This window comes from Panthera uncia, assembly GCF_023721935.1.
Source record: "Panthera uncia isolate 11264 chromosome E2 unlocalized genomic scaffold, Puncia_PCG_1.0 HiC_scaffold_19, whole genome shotgun sequence".
NCBI classification, from domain to species: domain Eukaryota; kingdom Metazoa; phylum Chordata; class Mammalia; order Carnivora; family Felidae; genus Panthera; species Panthera uncia.
In genome coordinates this window covers 11,329,317-11,347,786 of record NW_026057588.1, presented here as the reverse complement: position 1 = coordinate 11,347,786, position 18,470 = coordinate 11,329,317, and the positions used below count along the sequence as shown (strand labels likewise).

Below are 18,470 nucleotides of genomic sequence, written 5' to 3'. Positions count from 1 at the left end.
AGTCCACACTGGAGAGAAATCCTACATATGTAACGTGTGTGGTAAAGGCTTTACTCTGAGTTCAAATCTTCAAGCCCACCAGAGAGTCCATACAGGAGAAAAACCATACAAATGCAATGAGTGTGGGAAGAGCTTCAGGAGGAACTCCCATTATCAAGTTCATCTGGTAGTCCACACAGGGGAGAAACCCTACAAATGTGAGGTATGTGGGAAGGGCTTCAGTCAGAGTTCATATCTTCAAATCCATCTGAAGGCCCACAGCGTGGAGAAACCTTACAAGTGTGAGGAATGCGGGCAGGGCTTCAATCAGAGTTCCCGACTTCAGATTCACCAGCTGATCCACACCGGAGAGAAGCCACACAAATGTGAAGAGTGTGGGAAGGGATTCAGTCGTAGAGCAGATCTCAAAATTCACTGCAGAATCCACACTGGAGAGAAACCGTATAATTGCGAGGAGTGTGGGAAGGTATTCAGGCAGGCCTCGAATCTTCTGGCTCATCAGAGAGTCCACAGCGGAGAGAAACCTTTCAAGTGTGCGGAGTGCGGGAAGAGCTTTGGTCGCAGTTCACACCTGCAAGCCCACCAAAAAGTGCACACTGGAGAAAAGCCGTACAAGTGTGAGGAGTGTGGGAAGGGCTTCAAGTGGAGCTTGAATCTGGACATGCATCAGAGGGTCCACACAGGAGAGAAACCCTACAAGTGTGGGGAGTGTGGGAAGCACTTCAGTCAGGCCTCGAGTCTTCAGCTGCATCAGAGCGTCCACACCGGAGAGAAACCGTACAAATGTGATGTGTGTGGCAAGGTCTTCAGCCGCTCTTCACAGCTACAGTCTCATCAGAGAGTTCACACAGGGGAGAAACCTTACAAGTGTGAGACCTGTGGTAAGAGCTTCAGCTGGCGATCCAACCTTACCATTCATCACAGAATCCACGCCGGTGATAAATCTTATAAAAGCAGTAGGAGTGGTAAGAACAGCAGAGAATCTACACAGGAAAATAGTTGCATAAAATGATGTTTTAAAAAGAAAACCCCAGTGTCCCGTGAATTCTTCCAATCATGAAGTTCAAAAGAACTTGTTTGTTTCACTAAAGTCCGTGTTCAGCCCCAGCTTAACATATCCCAGTAGTCAGGAGGCCACGCAGCAGAGGATGCTTGTGGGTTGTATAGCGAAATACAGCTTGAACTTTGAGCTTTATTATTAAATACTATTCAGGGGAGAGGCTTTGGAAAGTACGAGTTTTATCAGGCCTTGTACAAAAGTCTGATGGACATGCTAGAATGAATGCCCGTTAGAATGTAAGCTCCATAAATGCAGCGACTTGTTCTGGATCTGCAGAGTCTTAACATGCTGGGGACTTTGGAGGTGCTCAGTGTTTGTTAAATTAATGAATGGGGGAAATGGTATATTTGAAAATTGTGTTGAGATCACCTCCGGAATTTCACAAGAATTTATATTCAGAAGAGGTGACCTAAAATCGGCCTTAATAAAATTAGTTCAGGGAGGCAGTTGAACTGTGACCACTCAGTACTGCAGTCTGTCCTGGTAGTTTGACGTTGCCCTGTTGTGATGAGCTCCTGTCTTCTCTCCTGTCTTCTCCAGCCTCTCATCAGGTTGGGTCTTATCATTGGACCTTGAACTTAGTCTGCATAAAATCAATAGAATCCCAGACAGTTACCTTTTGTGACAGCATAGACCAAAAAATTGCTGATCTTACAATAATAAGACCTTAACACTGTCGATTATTATTTTCAAGAAGGTCAAAGCAGGGGTTTAAGTGTCAAAGTTCCACTAATGACACACATCTCTTAGTAAATGTTGAATTGATCATTGGTGTCTTATTCTCCATATTTCCATCCAGACTTTGACGTCATTGCCTTCTAAGGGTTTTAGCATTACTTTCATCAAAACTTCTTAGGTAGAGAGGCTATTTGAAGTAGATTACTTTTGTCAAGTTCTCTATCCCATTACTGTGTCCTCTCCCCACCCTGAGAAAGAAGGAAAGAAAAATTATTTGTTGGAATTTGAGAATTTCCTCAAACACATTGACCATTGAGGCATGACTGACTTTCACGCTTTTTCCTAGCAGTGGATTGAATAATTGCTTTTTGTTTCGAAACTGGTCAGTATTTATCAAAATGTAGAATGTGGAATCCCTTTGATCTGGAGAAGGTAGAATATGAACTTATGATTTGGAGTTTCAAATAGAAAAGGTCAGTAGCACATCAGTGCTGTTAACTAAATTTTTTTTTTCTTTAACATTTATTCATTTTTTGAAAGACAGAGCAAGGGTGGGGGAGGGTCAGAGAAAGAGGGAGACACAGAATCCAAGGCAAGCTGGAGGCCCTGAACTGACAGCACAGAGCCCGGTGCGGGGCTCGAACTCACAAACCGCGAGATCATGACCTGAGCTGAAGCCGGATGCTTAACCGACTGAGCCACCCAGGTGCCCCATAACTAAATTTTTTAAAAGTGGAAATAAATGTTCATCAGTAGGGATTTATATAAATATGTTTTGGTATACAATAACTTTCATTAAAATGATGGCTAAGGCTTAAAGCCAAGATGTAACAGTTTAAGGCAGTTTAGGGACATCAAGTACCTTAATCAAACGTGTGTGTGTCTATGAATGTGTTAATGCATCCAGTCATGTGAAGGGATATTTATGTTATGTAAATAGTGGCAAGGAAGATTCTCAGAGATTTTATAGTATTTAACTCAGATTTTTCGTTGAGCATCAGTTTTATAGTAAAATACTGTTATTTTACAGCAGCAGAGTAAGCTATGTAAAATATAACTTTAAAAATTTCTAAGAACATATCTCTTACAGTAAAATCATATCATCATGTGGCATGTAAGGCCAAAATTAAGGAATAGAACCCTGGAAATCAGTTGTAAAAAGAAAAAAAAAATTCTGCAGTCATTCAGAGATACAGATACATACAGTGAGCATAACTGTGTATTTGTAATTAATATATTTGAAGCTTAGGCGTAAATCCATGTGGCTTAGAAGATTCTAGTGTAATTCCAACAGTGGAGATTTGTACATCCCCTACTTCTTGTCAGACTTCCCTACTGGGTGAACGGAATCCCACAGTACTGGCTTGCTCTGATTAGGGTGGTAGCTGGCTCTTTCCAGACACCATGAAACAGAGAACCTTGAGCTGTGGGAGAAAAGGGATGATGAAAAACTTGTTTACGGAGCAACTGGGCAAATCTTGACGATGGAGAACGAAAGTACATCTGTTTTGAGGTAAAATTTAACAAAGATTTCCTAAGGAAAAGATGTGCATAGGGGAGCCTCTAGCATGATGGAAGCAAGCTGTGTGAGCAGGTTTGAATATCATTTCTACTTAGTCATTTTACTGATATTTTTTAAAAATTTGTTTTTTTTAACGTTTATTTATTTTTGAGACAGAGAGACAAAGCATGAACGGGGGAGGGGCAGAGAGAGAGGGAGATACAGAATCGGAAGCAGGCTCCAGGCTCCGAGCCATCAGCCCAGAGCCCGACGCGGAGCTCGAACTCACGGACCACGAGATCGTGACCTGAGCTGAAGTCAGACACTTAACCGACTGCGCCACCCAGGCGCCCCTAATTTTTCTGATTTTTAATGCTTATTTGGTTAAATGGCTTTGCTCAGCAATGGAGATTATATATATATATATATATATATATATATATATATATATATACACACACACACACACATACATACACACACATACATATATATACACACACACATATGTATATATACATATACATTATATATACACCTATATGTATATATAATGTATATAATGTGAAAGGTTTCCAAGTTGATTTCTTGGACCACACCTTCACACGCTATGTGAAGTCCATGCTGCCTCAAATTGCATTAGATATGAGAAATCCTAGGCCTTGCATGTTTTGTTTTGTTTAATGGATACCAGGATAGCCTGTCATTTCAAGGTAATTTGTAGTTTAATGGGTTAAACCAAAGTTTGGCAAGGTATTGAAAGCTTTATTGGAACATAGCAACGCCCATTTATATATCATCTGTGACCGTTTTCTCATTGCAGTGACACTTTAGTAGTTGTGACAAACACTGGCCCACAAAACCTAAAATACTGAACTTTCTGGCCCTATACAGAAAATACCTGTTAATCCCTGTGTTAAACCAAAGACATTTGTCTCCCATACCTGGAAAGACTACAAGTAGAACAGAACTTAAACCTGGTTCAGTCAGGATTTCAGAATGGTTTCCTTTTGATTCTTTATCTGCCCTTCTGGTTGATCTTGTTCTTTTGGGTTGGCCCAAAGATGCTGGTAGCAGTGGGGACTACCTGTTTCTTCAGTCAGTGAAAGAGAATTTCCTTTGTAATACTGGGTAGTTCACTACTCTCCCAGTGTGCCTGGCTCCTCTGACCTTGACTCCCATCTACATAAAGATTAAACCTCTAGCTGTGTATCCAGTTCCATTGGCTTTTGTAGGCCATTCGGTTTCAACTCCCACTTGACACCATGGGCCCACACTCATGGCCTCTGGAGGATTTTCCTATCTTAGATTTGAACTTGGCTACATATTAATACTTTGAGGGCTTGTTGTAAAGAGTTGGCTTTTTTCTTTTTCTTTCTTTCTTTTTTTTTTTTTTTTTTTAACAAAAAGGAGACCCAAAGTCAAATTCAGTAAGCAGCTGAATGATAACACATCGATTCACAAACTTGTAGATTCTCTTATGGTACAGAGCATCAAAGGGAAGGACGAGAATCCTGAAAAATTGAGGAAGAAATATATGGGTAGATCCCAACAAAACGGAGGCCTTTGATCTCTAAACTTAGGTGAGCCTCCTTTGCCATTAGAAGGAAGCCTTTTTCTCTCTTCTGATGTAGTTTTTTCTTGCCTGAAGAACCTGTTATGATCTCCCCCAAGATGGGTTCCTTGCAGGAAACTAGATCCTTAAGACTTTTCTCTACTGCCTCTCATTTTTCTAGACCTGTTAATCATAACTAAATCCTTGCAGGGAAGGGGAAAGTAGTGGGAGTGGAGGGAGCCATCAGGTATAAAGTATAACCATGAGGAGACGCTATACCTTGCCAAAATATTTTTATATAATTTGTATCAATAGAAACCTGAGAAATCTATATGGTTGTGGGTCTTAAGGGTATGGAATCAGGCGGAAGTAATATAATATTGGAGTAGGGTGGATTTGTTTGTTTTTTTTTTTTTTAATTTTTTTTTTTTAACATTTATTTTATTTTTGAGACAGAGAGAGACAGAGCATGAATGGGGGAGGGTCAGAGAGAGGGAGACACAGAATCTGAAACAGGCTCCAGGCTCTGGGCTGTCAGCACAGAGCCCGACGCGGGGCTTGAACTCACGGACCGCGAGATCATGACCTGAGCCGAAGTCAGCCGTTTAACCGACTGAGCCACCCAGGCGCCCCTGGATTTGTTGATATGAGTGCACTGAACATCAATTTCAGACTGTTTGAGCATCTGTGAATGCCTTCAACAGTTTGTTCAGTAAAATGACTAAAACCTGAACCTAAAGTTATCCTATATACACTAAAGTCAAAATGCTAGAACTTTATAAGTATGTTGTAAAATATTTTCTCAACCTTGACACAACTGACATTTTGGACTGGATAGCTCTTTGGTGTTGGGGGCTGTCCTGTGCACTGTAGCATCTCTGCAGCAGCATCTCTGGCCTCTACCCACTAGATGCCAGTTTCACCACCCCCCCCCCCAACAGCTGTAACAATAAGAAATGTCTCAGGATACTGCCAAATGCCCCAGGGTGGGGGACAAAATTGTCCCCAGCTAAGAACTGCTGTAGAAGGTATACAAAGACATGGGAATGTCAGACTGCTGAAGTGAATTTGTCATGTAAGACCCTCTCAACATGTGTGCCCTGGGAGGGTTTAAAGAACACTGCCTTTGCCAAAGATTTAAGAAGTTCATTGGTGAGGGGAGCATTGGCAGTCTTGGTGAATGAGTCCATTCCCATTTCCAGAGCATCTTAAAGAACAGGCTAGGTTCCCTTGAGGAAAGCATCCGATATACTGCCAAAAGTATATACCATAAATTGTTCTAGACTTCCTCAAAGTGACTTGCAGCCATATTTATGGAAATTTTGCATTAGATAAGTGGAAATAAGTAGAATACGGAGGGATTACTGGACAGTAGACATGACATTAATTCCTGGAACCTCAAATGCATTGTGCCCACCAGTTAGTAGTTGGGGCTTATAAACAACAAATAATAACCTAACTTTTGCTCAGGTCCATATGTGGTGATCTGAATAGGTCCTTGAACCCATTGTCTGGTTATTTCCCAAGTTCCAGAACGCCGAATTGCAATAGAAATACCCAACCACCGGCAGAATTCTCACGTTGGTTCCCTCACCCATGAGACAAAGGCTATTTTGGTAAGAAAGGACAAATAAACACTGTAACTGCCTTGTATGTACCAAAATAGAAAGACAAAAGAAATGCCATATTATTCAAGGGATTCTAGAGATTAGTGCCACAGCAGTATCTTGAAAGTCATAGATAGGAGTCCTGTTACTCTATCATATCCCTCCAGTTTACTCATTAAAAAAAATTTTTTTTAATGTTTATTTTTGGGAGAGACAGAGACAGTGTGAGTCAGGGAGGGACAGAGAGGGAGACAGAGAATCCAAAGCAGGCTCCAGGCTCCGGGCTGTCAGCACAGAGCCTGATGCAAGGCTTGAGCCCACGAACTGTGAGATCATGACCTGAGCTGGAGTCGGATGCTCAACTGACTGAGCCACCCAGGCGCCCCTAATTTACTTATTTGACCTGTGCAAAAAGACAGGTGGATCTTGGGGGAATGACCTGGGATTATTGTAAATTTAATTAGGACTTGACATCACTTGTACCGTCAGATGAGGTTTTATTGCTGGAGCACGTCAATCATCTGCTGGCACCTGATATGCAGCCATTACACCAACATGCTTTCTTTTTCTTTTTTTTCCCTATACCTGTTCCTATACCTGTTTGAATGTTAGTAAACGTTCAAAGAAGTTGAGTTTCATCTGGTAGGGCCATCAATACACTTTCATAGCTCCAGCTCAGGGCTACACCAACTTTCCAGTCTTCATAGTTTTGTTCCAAGGATTGGCCAACTACAATCCATGGGTCAAATCTGGCTGCCACTTGTTTTTTGTAAATAAAACTTTATTGAAACATAGCCATGACGACTCTATGCATATTGTCCACAGTGCTTTCATGCTAAGATGGCAGAGTTGAGTAGTTGTGACAGAGATCTGTGTGGTCTGCAAAGCCTAAAATATTTACTATCTGGTTCTTGACTGCAATAATTTTGTGACCCCTGATATATATCTGATGAAGTATGAAGTGTCTGACAGGTAGGGTCACTGCACGGAGCTTACAGCATACATATTTAGGATTTGGGAACAAAATTAAGCCATTCTCTGCTGATAGCATTAATCCTGAGAAAGCAACTTCTGGGTTTTTCAATCCCTAATTGAAACTATCTGGCCATAAAATTACCATGTGATGAAGCCATAAATTTGAGTATACCAGCAGCTATACTGGTGCTGATGTTGAAGTGATCCATATGAGGTTGGGCCTAAACAGAAGTCACAAGTAAGCTGCATGAACGAGTGACTCAGGTTTCCATAGCTCCAATTCTTGCTACTGTGAGTCCCATCTTTCAACCCATGCCTGTGGCTTCATGAGGAGGTGTCTGTGATCAGCTGAATGAGAAGGGAACATTTTGGTGCTGTTCTCCAAAGAGAACTACCCAGGCCCCTGCTAGGAATTTGATTACACAAGACCACTTCCATCATGGAAGGGACAGCATTTTGTTTTCACTGGAGAAAAGTTGCTTTTAGATATGGAACTGCCTTTCCCGGTCCAGTGCTTCTGCCAGAAACACCATCTGTGGACCTCACAAACTGCTTTATTCTCTCTCATGATATTCCATCCACCATTGCTTGTGACCAGGCAAAGAATTTTACAAAAAGAAAAAAGAATTGTAGCAAAATTAATGTTCACAGGATTCACTGATCTTACACGATGTTCCCCATTAACAATTCTGCTTCAGAAGCTGGATGAGCTGGGCTTCTCAGAATTCCTAAACGCTGATTTCTCCTCCCACATTTGTGTAAAGTCTAATTCCTATTTTTTTTTAAATGTTTATTTCTTTTTGAGACAGAGAGAGAGGGAGACACAGAATCCGAAGCAGGCTCCAGGCTTGAGCTGTCAGCACAGAGCCCGATGTGGGGCTTGAACTTAGGAAATGCGAGATCATGACCTGAGCTGAAGTCAGATGCTTAACCGACTGGGCCACCCAAATGCCCCAAATCTAATTTCTTTTTTAAAATACACTTATCTCTAAAGTCACAATGACACAACTTTTCTGATTGAACCCTGCCTGGGTGATATTGAACCCTGCAGTGTAAGTGCCTGACATTAGCCTATTGATTCCTGAGGCATCCGCTTAAAAAGATACTCATTTTGAATAAACATATTGCCAGCTATATGGCAGTTTCTAGCAAAACAACCAGATAAGGAACTAGGCCACCCACATTCATGAACTTCCCTTTCAGAAACCCTGGGTGACCCTGTCTCTACTCTCCCATCCCCTAATCCCACTTGTATATTTCAAATAATTAAGTGAACTCTTGTGAAACCCCAGACACCCCACCCTTGGACCCAATTAAACGCAGAGCCCCAGGTCTCAGCTTGCTCTTTCTCTCTGATCTCGCTGTGTGGTCCTTTGGCATACCATGTACCCTCCAGGACATGGGAGTTATAAATCTTACTCCTGGATTTTTTGCTGAAGTGTGTCCTGTGATCATAATAACCAATAAGGGCTGGTCCAGCCACAAAATTGGCCCCAGTTGGGGAAATGTCTGTGGGGCTCTATACAAGTAATACAGAGTCTGGGCCAGTACTTCAGGCATCCATAACCAAGACCATTACCATCAGTAGGCTCTAACAGACACAACAAACCATTTCTGCTGCTCCTTTTCAGTTACTACCCACCCGCCTCAAGTGCACTTCCCTAACTTCTATTACTATTGACTACGTTTCCTTTTGTTTATCTTTACATAAATGGGATTACGTTGCATATATTCTTTTGTGCCCCGCTTGTTTTGCTCAACATCGTGTTTGTGAGCTTGAGCCATGTTGCTGTTTATAAGCAATTGTTTACGTGTTTACTGTAGAGCAGGGGTAGGCAAACTACATCCTAGGGGCCAAATCTTGCGTATATTTTGGGATGTGTGTGTAGTGTGTTTATTTTTCTGCTTGCTGGAAGTGGAATTGCATGTCATGGGTGATGCATATATTTAATTCTAGCAGACACTGCCAAACATTTTCCAAGTCACTGAACTAATGTACACTCTCACATGCAAAGTGATAGAGTTATGGTTGCGCCATATCCTTGTCAACACTTAGTAGTTTGCTTTTGGACTTGTTTAAGAATTTTATTGCCCTATTCTAAGGTAACAAACATTCTCTCTTAGGTTTTATTCTTAAGGAGCCCCTGGCTGGCTCAGTTGGTTAAGCGTCTGACTTCGGCTCAGGTCATGGTCTCGTGGTCCGTGGGTTTGAGCCCTGCTTTGGGCTCTGTTCTGACAGCTCAGAGCCTGGAGCCTGCTTTGGATTCCGTGTCTCCCTCTCTCTCTGCCCCTCCCCTGCTTGAGCTCTGTCTCTCTTGCTCTCAAAAATAAATAAACATAAAAAATTTTTTAAGGTTTTATTTTTAAAAGCTTCATTATTTTACTTCTCAAAATTAGATCTACAGTCCTTATGAAAGTTATATTTGTAGATTCTGTGAAGTAGAAGTAAATATACTTTTCCATATGGATGTCCGATTGATGGAGGAACATACATAAAAATACTTCTCTCTCCCTCTATTGCAATGTCTCCTTTTCATGAATCAGATGAAAGTGTCTGCTTTGATCTGGTCTCTATTCTCCTCCCTTTTTTATCTGGCCGTCTTTAAGCAAACACCACGCTGTCTCAGATACTTAGCTGTATAATATTATTTAATATCTGATAAAGGCTTCCATTTTGTTGTCTTAACATTATCTTAACTATTTTTAGCCCTTTGCTTCTTTACAAAATTTTTATAACTACTGCATCAATTTCCAGGAAAAAAAAGTATTTCTTTTTTTTTTGATGTTTTTTAAAAATTTTTTTAATTTTTGAGACAGAGAGAGACAGAGTATGAGCAGGGGAGGGGCAGAGAGAGAGGGAGACACAGAATCTGAAGCAGGCTCCAGGCTCTGAGCTGTCAGCACAGAGCCCGACGCGGGGCTCTAACTCACAGACCGTGAGATCATGACCTGAGCTGAAGTCAGACGCTTAACCGACTGAGCCACCCAGGCACCCCAGTATTTCTTTTTTTGAGAGAGATAAAATGCAAGTGGAAGAGAGGGGCAGAGGAAGAGAGAAAGAGAATCTAATCAGGCTCCATGCTCAGTGCAGAACTTGACATGGGGCTCAATTCTACAACCCTGGGATCATGACCTGAACAAAACTCAAAAGTTGGATGCTCAATAGACTGAGACCCCCAGGTACCCCATAAAGCCAGCATTTCTATTGGGTTTGCACTGATATTGTAGATCACTATAGTAGTTTAGCATATTTTAAATTATGGAATTTTCTATCCATAAATAGCACTACTTGTTTTTAAGCATTTCTTTTGTATATGCAGAAAAACAAAGTGGTTCCTCACCTAATAACACATGCATTGGTAGACTCCAAAAGGATTAAAGGCCCTAAATATAAAGGATAAATTATAAAGTTAATTTTAAAAATTTGAAACTTGGGAGTTTCAAAAGCACAGAAATTAAGACAAAGTTTGTTAAATTGATTTCTTCATCATTAAGGTTGTTTATCCAATGTAGGACACGATAAATGAATTTTAAAAATCCAGTTAGGGTGCCAAGACAACTCAATGGCAAAAGAACAGTCTCTTCAACAAATGGTGCTGAGACAATGGATATACACATGCAGATGAAGTTGCACCCCGTACCACACACAATTTTCAAAAACCGACTCAAAATGGATCAAGGACCTAAATGTAAGAACCAAACATTATAAAACTTTTAGCATCAGTCAGTGGTTTCTTGATATGACATGGAGGCACAAGGAACAACAATAAAAGATAGATTTATAGGACATGATCAGAATTAGAAACTTTTGTGTCTCAAAAAATACCACCAGGAAAGTGAAAAGACATCCACAGAATGGGAGAAAAAAATATTTGTTTTCATATCATATATGAAGTTGTATCTCTTATAATGAAGTTATAACTGGAATGAATATATAAAGATCATTTACAATTTGGTAATAAAAGACAAATAGCCCACATCATCAATAAAAAGACAGATGGCCCAATTAAACCATGTGCCAAAACATTTGGGAATAGACATTCTTCCAAAGAAGATACACAAATGGCCCGTGAGCACATGAAAAGATGGTCAACATTAGGAAAATGTAAATCAAAACCATAATGAGATAGCACTCCACATTCATCAGATTGGCTATATACAAAACAAAACAAAACAAAACAAAACAAAACAAAACTTGATAATAAAATGATTGGAAGTGGAGAAATTGAAACTGCCATACGCTGTGAGTGGAGATGTTTTGGAATGTGCAAAGGCTTTGGAAAATCAGTCCAGCACTTTTTCAAAAGGTTAAATTAGCAGGGCGCCTCGGTGGCTTCGTTGGTTGAGCATCCAACCCTTGATTTCAGCTCAGGTAATGATCCCAGGGTGGTTGGATCGAACCCCACACTGAGCCCTGTTTGGAGCCTGATGTTGGGCTCTGCACTGGCCATGGAGCCTGGTTAAGATTCTCTCTCTCTCTCTCTCTCTCTCTCTCTCTCTCTCTCCCTCCCTCCCTCTCCCTCTTTTTCTCTCTTCCTCCCTCTCCCCTTCACACACGCTTTCTCTCTCTCTTGAAAATAAAAAAGATTAAACTAGCTATTATTTATAAATATAAGTATATGAATATGCTATGAACCATCAAATGCACTCCTTAGATATGTGTCCTAAGTAAATTCTCATACATTTGTATAGGAGTATGGAGACATATCACATCATTATTGCCAATGGAAAACTGGGTATCTTTCATGGAAGAGTAAATAGATAAGATGTTGTGTGTGAATTTTATAAAATAAATTAGATGTATGCTAAAAACATGGACAAATCTTAAAGATATAATACTGAATGAAGAAAGTTAAAAAAATCAATTAAGTTTTATAACACAATACTGATGTGTTTTTGGAGTGATGATGGGGTCCAGAGCCAACGACCAAGAAAGAATTCTTTAGATGTCTTTGGTGCAAAAAGATGATTTTACTAAATAAAGGGGACATGATCAGTGGGTAGAAAGAGCTGCACTGGGGTTGTGAGGAGTGACTGATTGTATACCTGGGAGTTGAGGGGGTGGGTAAAGGCAAGGGGAAGTTCCCAAAAGGATCTTCATATGCTAAAGAAGACTCACAAGATACTGGAGATCTTGCTATGGTTGAGCCAAAGTTATTTTTCCCTCTAGTAAGGCATTAACATTAAGAAAGATGGGAGTTTCTTGGAGGAATGTTTTACTCTGCCTATCTCAAGTATTTGTCAATGGGCTGCAGGTTATAAACAAATTTAATTTTGTGTACATTTTCTTCTTGCCTTCGTTACCCACATCACTATGGAGGGGAGAATGACGTTGGGGCTCCAGGAAACTGAGTCTATAGGTTTCTGGAGATTTTCTTTTTTCTTATAAATCATGAAGACAGTTGCAAACTGATGGAGATTCGTGCCCTGCATGATTGTGATCTCCATCATTTAACCATTTGTTTTTCCCTTTCCTTTGTTCTTGGGCAGCTAGGGGTACCTGAGAAATGTTACACATATCCCACCTCGGGGGAGAGGGGAGAGTTGCATGGTGTTAGCTTTACCCTCAGCTTGCCTTTGGCTCCCTCATCAATACTAATTACATAAATTAAAAATATGTTCACACAAAAACACACCACACATATTCTGCATAAGAAGACACACAAAAAGAAATACAGCTGACCCTTGAACAACACAGGGGTTAGGGATACTAACCCACCCAGTAAAAAATCTGTGTATAACTTTTGACTTCCCCCAAACTTAATAGTCTACTATTGACCAAAGCATTACCCATAAACAATTAATATCTGTCATAGACTCTGGGTCTAAAGTTCTCTCTCGTCTAGCAAGAGAGCAGGATGCAGGATAAAAAGTGAGAGATGGTTAATGTCCAGGAAAAGACAAGAGCCCCGAATAAGTGTCTTTGCCCCATATTTATTAAGATCAAAAGGCTTACAAACACGATGGGTGTGCACAAACAGATATTGAATCGGTGAACATTAGCTCATGGGCATGAGGGGAAAAGGGGGTTTTGAAGATACACAGTGTTTGGGGCTTGGGTCAATATAAAACAAAATCCTGGTGCCGGGAAGATGGGCAGATGGTTGTTAATGGCAGACAGGAGGTGCTGTATATGTTTATCTTAGCTAGCCTAGGGGATAGGACAGATAGGGGAAATAACCTCAAGGTTAACAAGGCACCTTTTCTTTTGTTAATCATCTCCGCTCTGGGCAACTTCACTCGCAGCACAGTGGTCTATAACCCAATTTACCTGTTTACCTAATTTGTTCCTTCCCTCCTGCAAAAGCAGCTTTATGCTATAGCACTAAATTGGGGGGCGTTTTCGCCCTGAATGCCTAATCTTGCTTACCTCATATACCTTTGTATTGGGAGCCTTTGCACCCCTCTCTATTCTGGGGTGCCTTTGCATCTCCCTATTCTTTGTGCCTTTGCACCTCCCTATTCTGGGTTGCTAATCTTGTTTACCCAAACTCGGGTGTGAGCATCATATCGCTTTGTAATTCTTTATGCCTTGTTAACCCATTGGTGTAAGCCCAGGGGATTCCTAAGCTTATTCCCCACAAATATGTTGTTACATGTATTTTGAATGTTGCACTGTATTTTCAAGTAAGCTAGAGAAAAAAATGTTATTAAGAAAATCATAAGAGAAGTGTTCCTGGGTGGCTCAGTCTTTAAGTGTCTGACTCTTGGTTTTGGCTCAGATCATGATCTCGTGGTTTCGTGAATTCGAACCCCAAGTCAGTCTCTGTCCTGGAAGCGCAGAGCCTGCTTGGGATCTTCTGTCCCCCTTTTTCTCTCCCTCTCCCCCTCTCCTGCTGTCTCTGTCTCATTAAAAATAAACTTTAAAAAAATTTTTAAAGAAAATCATAAAAGAAAATACATTTATAGTACTGTACTGTATTTATTGAAAAAGAATCCACATATAAGTCTACCTGCACAGTTCAAACCTGTGTTGTTCGAGTCAACTGTACTTCAGATGAAATAATATCCTATGGGTCAGAGGAGCAAATGAAAGTGTTCGATGGGGAAAAGAAAGGAATAAATACAAAATTATTTTATCACATGTGTCCAGGATTTCAATTTAATTTTACTGAAAAGAGGTTCTGCAATTTGCTTTAAAATACTCCCGCAAAAATCTTTTTAAAAAGTGTGAATAGGCTAAAAGGAACAAGAGTTCTTTTCAACGTACAAATGAAAGAAAAATAGATAAGAAATGTAAAGATTGAAAAAGAAGAAACAAAATTGTCATTATTTACCAATGGTGTGTTTATGTATTTAGGAAGTCTAAAGTAATTTACAACAAAGTTATTGGCATTGACAAGTAAATTTGACCAGTTTGCTGGATACAAGGCCCAGTACAATTTGATGAAAGGGGTGGTATTTAGCATTCTCTTCTGTTTCCTGTTCTCAGAGATAAAAATTTCAACATTTTATCACTAAGTATTATGTGTAATTGTTGTATATGTTTATTTTAGGTATCTTTCCACATTGAAAAAAATTCAAGTTAGTTGACATATAGTGTAATATTGGTTTCAGGAGTAGAAATTGATTTTAGTTTTAAGCTGGAGTTTTCTAGAAGTTTATAACCATTTCACATGTATTTTCAAATTTATCATTGTAATGTTCTGCATGATGTTTTCTTAATATCTTTATTGATGTTTCCATTTTTATCACTGAAATTTGGTAGTATGTCATTTCTGTCTTTTTTTTTTTTCTTAGCCACTCTTACTGGACGTTGTCAATTTTATTGGTTTATTCATTGAATCGTCTTTTGGCCCTTCACAAAAACTTCAGTCTATTTTGTTTTCTATTTCATGAATTTATTTTCATCATTTCCTTCCATCTACTTACTATAGTTTTTGTTTTCTGTTTATTAAATTCCTGAGATGGATGTTTCCATTTTAATTTTCAGCTTCTCTTCTGTTTTAGTAAATGCTCTCCAGACTCTACATTCTTCCTAAATATGTGTTAAAACTTCCCAGTCTAATTGTGAATGTTTTTCTCCCTATAATTCTGTCAGTTTTGCTTTTTAAAGTTTGCTTTTGATCATGCAAAGCTGTTATTCTTGATAATTTGAAACTTATGAAGTGTTTCTTTCCATGCCTCATAATGGTTTTATCTCCAAGGGCTATTTTGCCCACTATTAATATATTTTAGTATTACAGAAATAATTTGAAGCCTAGGATGATGCTCTCTTTCTCTAGAAAAGATTTTCATTTGTTTTTGCTAGGTGGTTGAAGACAGTAACAAACGTTTCACTCTAATCTAATTTCAATTAGTGAGGTGATTTGGAGTTTGTCTTGGGTCTCTACCAAAGACAATCCATTTCCCTCTTATTTTTACTCCTACAGGGCAGCTTTTTGGGATTCTTCACTGCCCTACCCCGACCTCCTTCTGAGCGCCTTGAACGCGACTAAAGTGCTGATCAGCTTTCAACAACAGAATCTGTAGGAGCCACCGTAGAAGACCCTTGCAGTCTAAAGTGACACAATTCCGCCAAGATTCACTCTGGCATTAAAGGAGTTAATATCCAGCCGCTCGGGGTACCCGGAAGTATTTCCGCTTTAGGAGGCGGAGCTGAGGGCGTCGTTTATCTCGGGCATTCTGGGAGATGTAGTCTGGGCTACATGTAGCCTGGAGCACTTCCGCTTCTGGAAGGCCTGGCGAGGGAATTCTGGGAAGTGGTCCATGAGCTCCCTCTAGTCGGAGAGAGCCGCTTTCGCGGTAGGAGGGCGAGGTTGGTGCGTGCCTTCCTGTCCAGTAGAGGAGTCTTCCCTCCCAGGGAGCTCCCCGAGCCCGGAGCTGCCCGAGGCAGCGGAGGGTGGAGTTGGAAGAGGTCTGCGTTCCCCTCTGCCAAGCCTCCCGTCTGCAGCGCCTCTGGCTTCCCTGGGTCGGGGCGGCCCAGGTCTCCGTGTCGCCTGGTCTGCAGGTCTCCCGGCGCTCCAGCCGGCTTTCCTCACCTCCCAGTCAGCGCTGCCACTTCCTAGCAGAACAACGTTATGCGAGTTACCTAATCTCTCTTGGTCTCATTATGCTCATCTCTCAAGTAGTGTCATTGGTATAGTGGTCCCTCATCATTTTTATACGAACTAATTTATGAGATGACCTCAACAGCCTTATGAGCCAGGTAATGCTATTCGCCTTTTATTTATTTTTTCAGCAGAGGTAGCTGGAAATACAACCTCCTACTGTAAGGGTTAAATTGTAGTGTAGGGCTAATGCTTAGCTTGAAAAATAACAGCTTTGTGTTGACATTGAAGGTTAAGAGATAACAGCCTTGCTTTACTCTTATAAATTACGCCTCATACTCTTGTAAATTAGGCTTCACCAATTAAGGAAGCAAAAGTTCAAAGAAAAGAGCATCAGAGGCAGGGTCAAGGAGATCCACTGGTTGCAACTTAGAGGCAGAAAGTCTAAAGTAAACACCTCATTAGGCAACTGTTTCTAACTCATCTGGAAATTGTTTCTTTGTTCTGTTCCCAGGTGATGATAAAACGATGTGATCGGTTATAAAAACTCTGTACCCCGGCTGTTCGGGGCCGCACTCTTATCAAGAGTGTTGGTCCCGATCGGTCGGCCTTGCCTCTCATTGTAATAAACTTTGTTGTGACTGTCACTGGTGCCTGTAGCATTCTGTTTCAGGAGTCGTGTGGATGCAACACTACTAACACAAAGTTCTCGCTACATAATGTAGAAAAGTAAGCTTATTACTGAATACTCATATTCAGAGTACTGTATTGTAGGTAATTTGCGGGAAGAGATTACAAATAAAGAAGCTTCGCCCTGTGTATACAGGCAAGCAGTTACAAGCTTTTTATGCTGTTAAATGTTTACTGGGTACACGTATTCTCAGGATTAACGATATCTTGTCTTCCTACAAGAGGGCTTGATTACACCGTTTGCCGCAAATTCGTTGATAAATTTATGCTAATTTTTCTTGGGAATTTTCTTAGTTATTTGACCTTATCCGAGGGAATAATGAAATGTATCTTATCTCCCCTGCTAGCAGAGAAAGAAACCTTGGTTAAACTCCCACAGTGATAGGGACACTAGATTATTTGCCCGGACATTTACATTTAAAAGGGACAAAGCCCAGACCTTTGAAAAACACTTCTGGATTGTAAACTTGGTAAGAAGTTACTTAGCCTCTAACAAGATTTACATATGTATTTAAAAGTCAGAAAAAAGATCCAAAAAGCACTGGGTTTCCTATGGAAATGCTCTAAGAAAAAGGGCAGAGAAAATGCATCTTTTGGACAAGGAAAATTATTTTTTTCTTTTTCATTTACTCTTTGTGAGTTTACACTGTTTGCCCAAAACTTAACGCTTTAAGAGACAGAACTGCCATTTGAGCCCAAGGTGTTACAGCCTCAAGTCTGTGTTTTTAATCTCAATGCTCTACATTAAAACAAACAAACATAGGAAATAGTTCTTTTTAAAAATTTATTTTATTTTATTTTATTTTATTTTATTTTATTTTTTTAATTTTTTTAATTTTCTTTAGAGAAAGAACAAGCCAGGGAGAGGGGCAGAGGGAGAGAGAGAATCTTAAGTAGGCTCATTATCAGCGTGGAGCTCAATGTGGGTCTTGATCCCATGACCCTGGGATCATGCCCTGGGCTGAAATAAAGAGTTTGGGGTGCCTGGGTGGCTCAGTTGGCTAAGCGTCTGACTCTTGATTTAGACTTAGGTCATGATCTTACAATTCTTGAGTTTGAGCCCCCCAAACTTGAGCTGAGTTCTTGAGTTTTTGAGTTGAGCCCCCCACTACTACTGCAGAGCCTGCTTGGGATTCTCTCTCTCTCTCCCTCTCTCTCTCTCTCTCTCTCTCTTTCTCAAAAAAAAAAAAAAAAAGAGTTGGATGCCCAACTGAGCCACTCAGGCGCCCTGCTCTTAATTTTAATGATCTTAAAGCAAAGTTGCTAAGCCACTCATCCCTTATTCATGTTTCCCGTCACCGGAGGATAATATTTGCTTTTTATAGGGTGGTTATGAGTCAGGTAGAGTTTCCAGTGCCCTTCAGTGTAGTTACTAATTTGTTTATCATATCAGTCATAGTATTATTTCCATTTT

General features: G+C 40.4%; 1 protein-coding gene across 1 annotated transcript in view; it reads left to right on the top strand.

Annotated features, from left to right (window-relative positions):
- LOC125916150 (zinc finger protein 234-like) overlaps positions 1-1,028 on the top strand; it is a 69,436-nt gene extending 68,408 nt beyond the window's left edge. Inside the window, exon 11 of the mRNA XM_049622314.1 lies at positions 803-1,028. Coding sequence (XP_049478271.1) covers positions 803-1,012 — 210 coding nt within the window. The 3' untranslated portion in view covers positions 1,013-1,028. The remainder of the gene's footprint in view (positions 1-802) is intronic.
- The last annotated feature ends 17,442 nt before the right edge of the window (positions 1,029-18,470 follow it).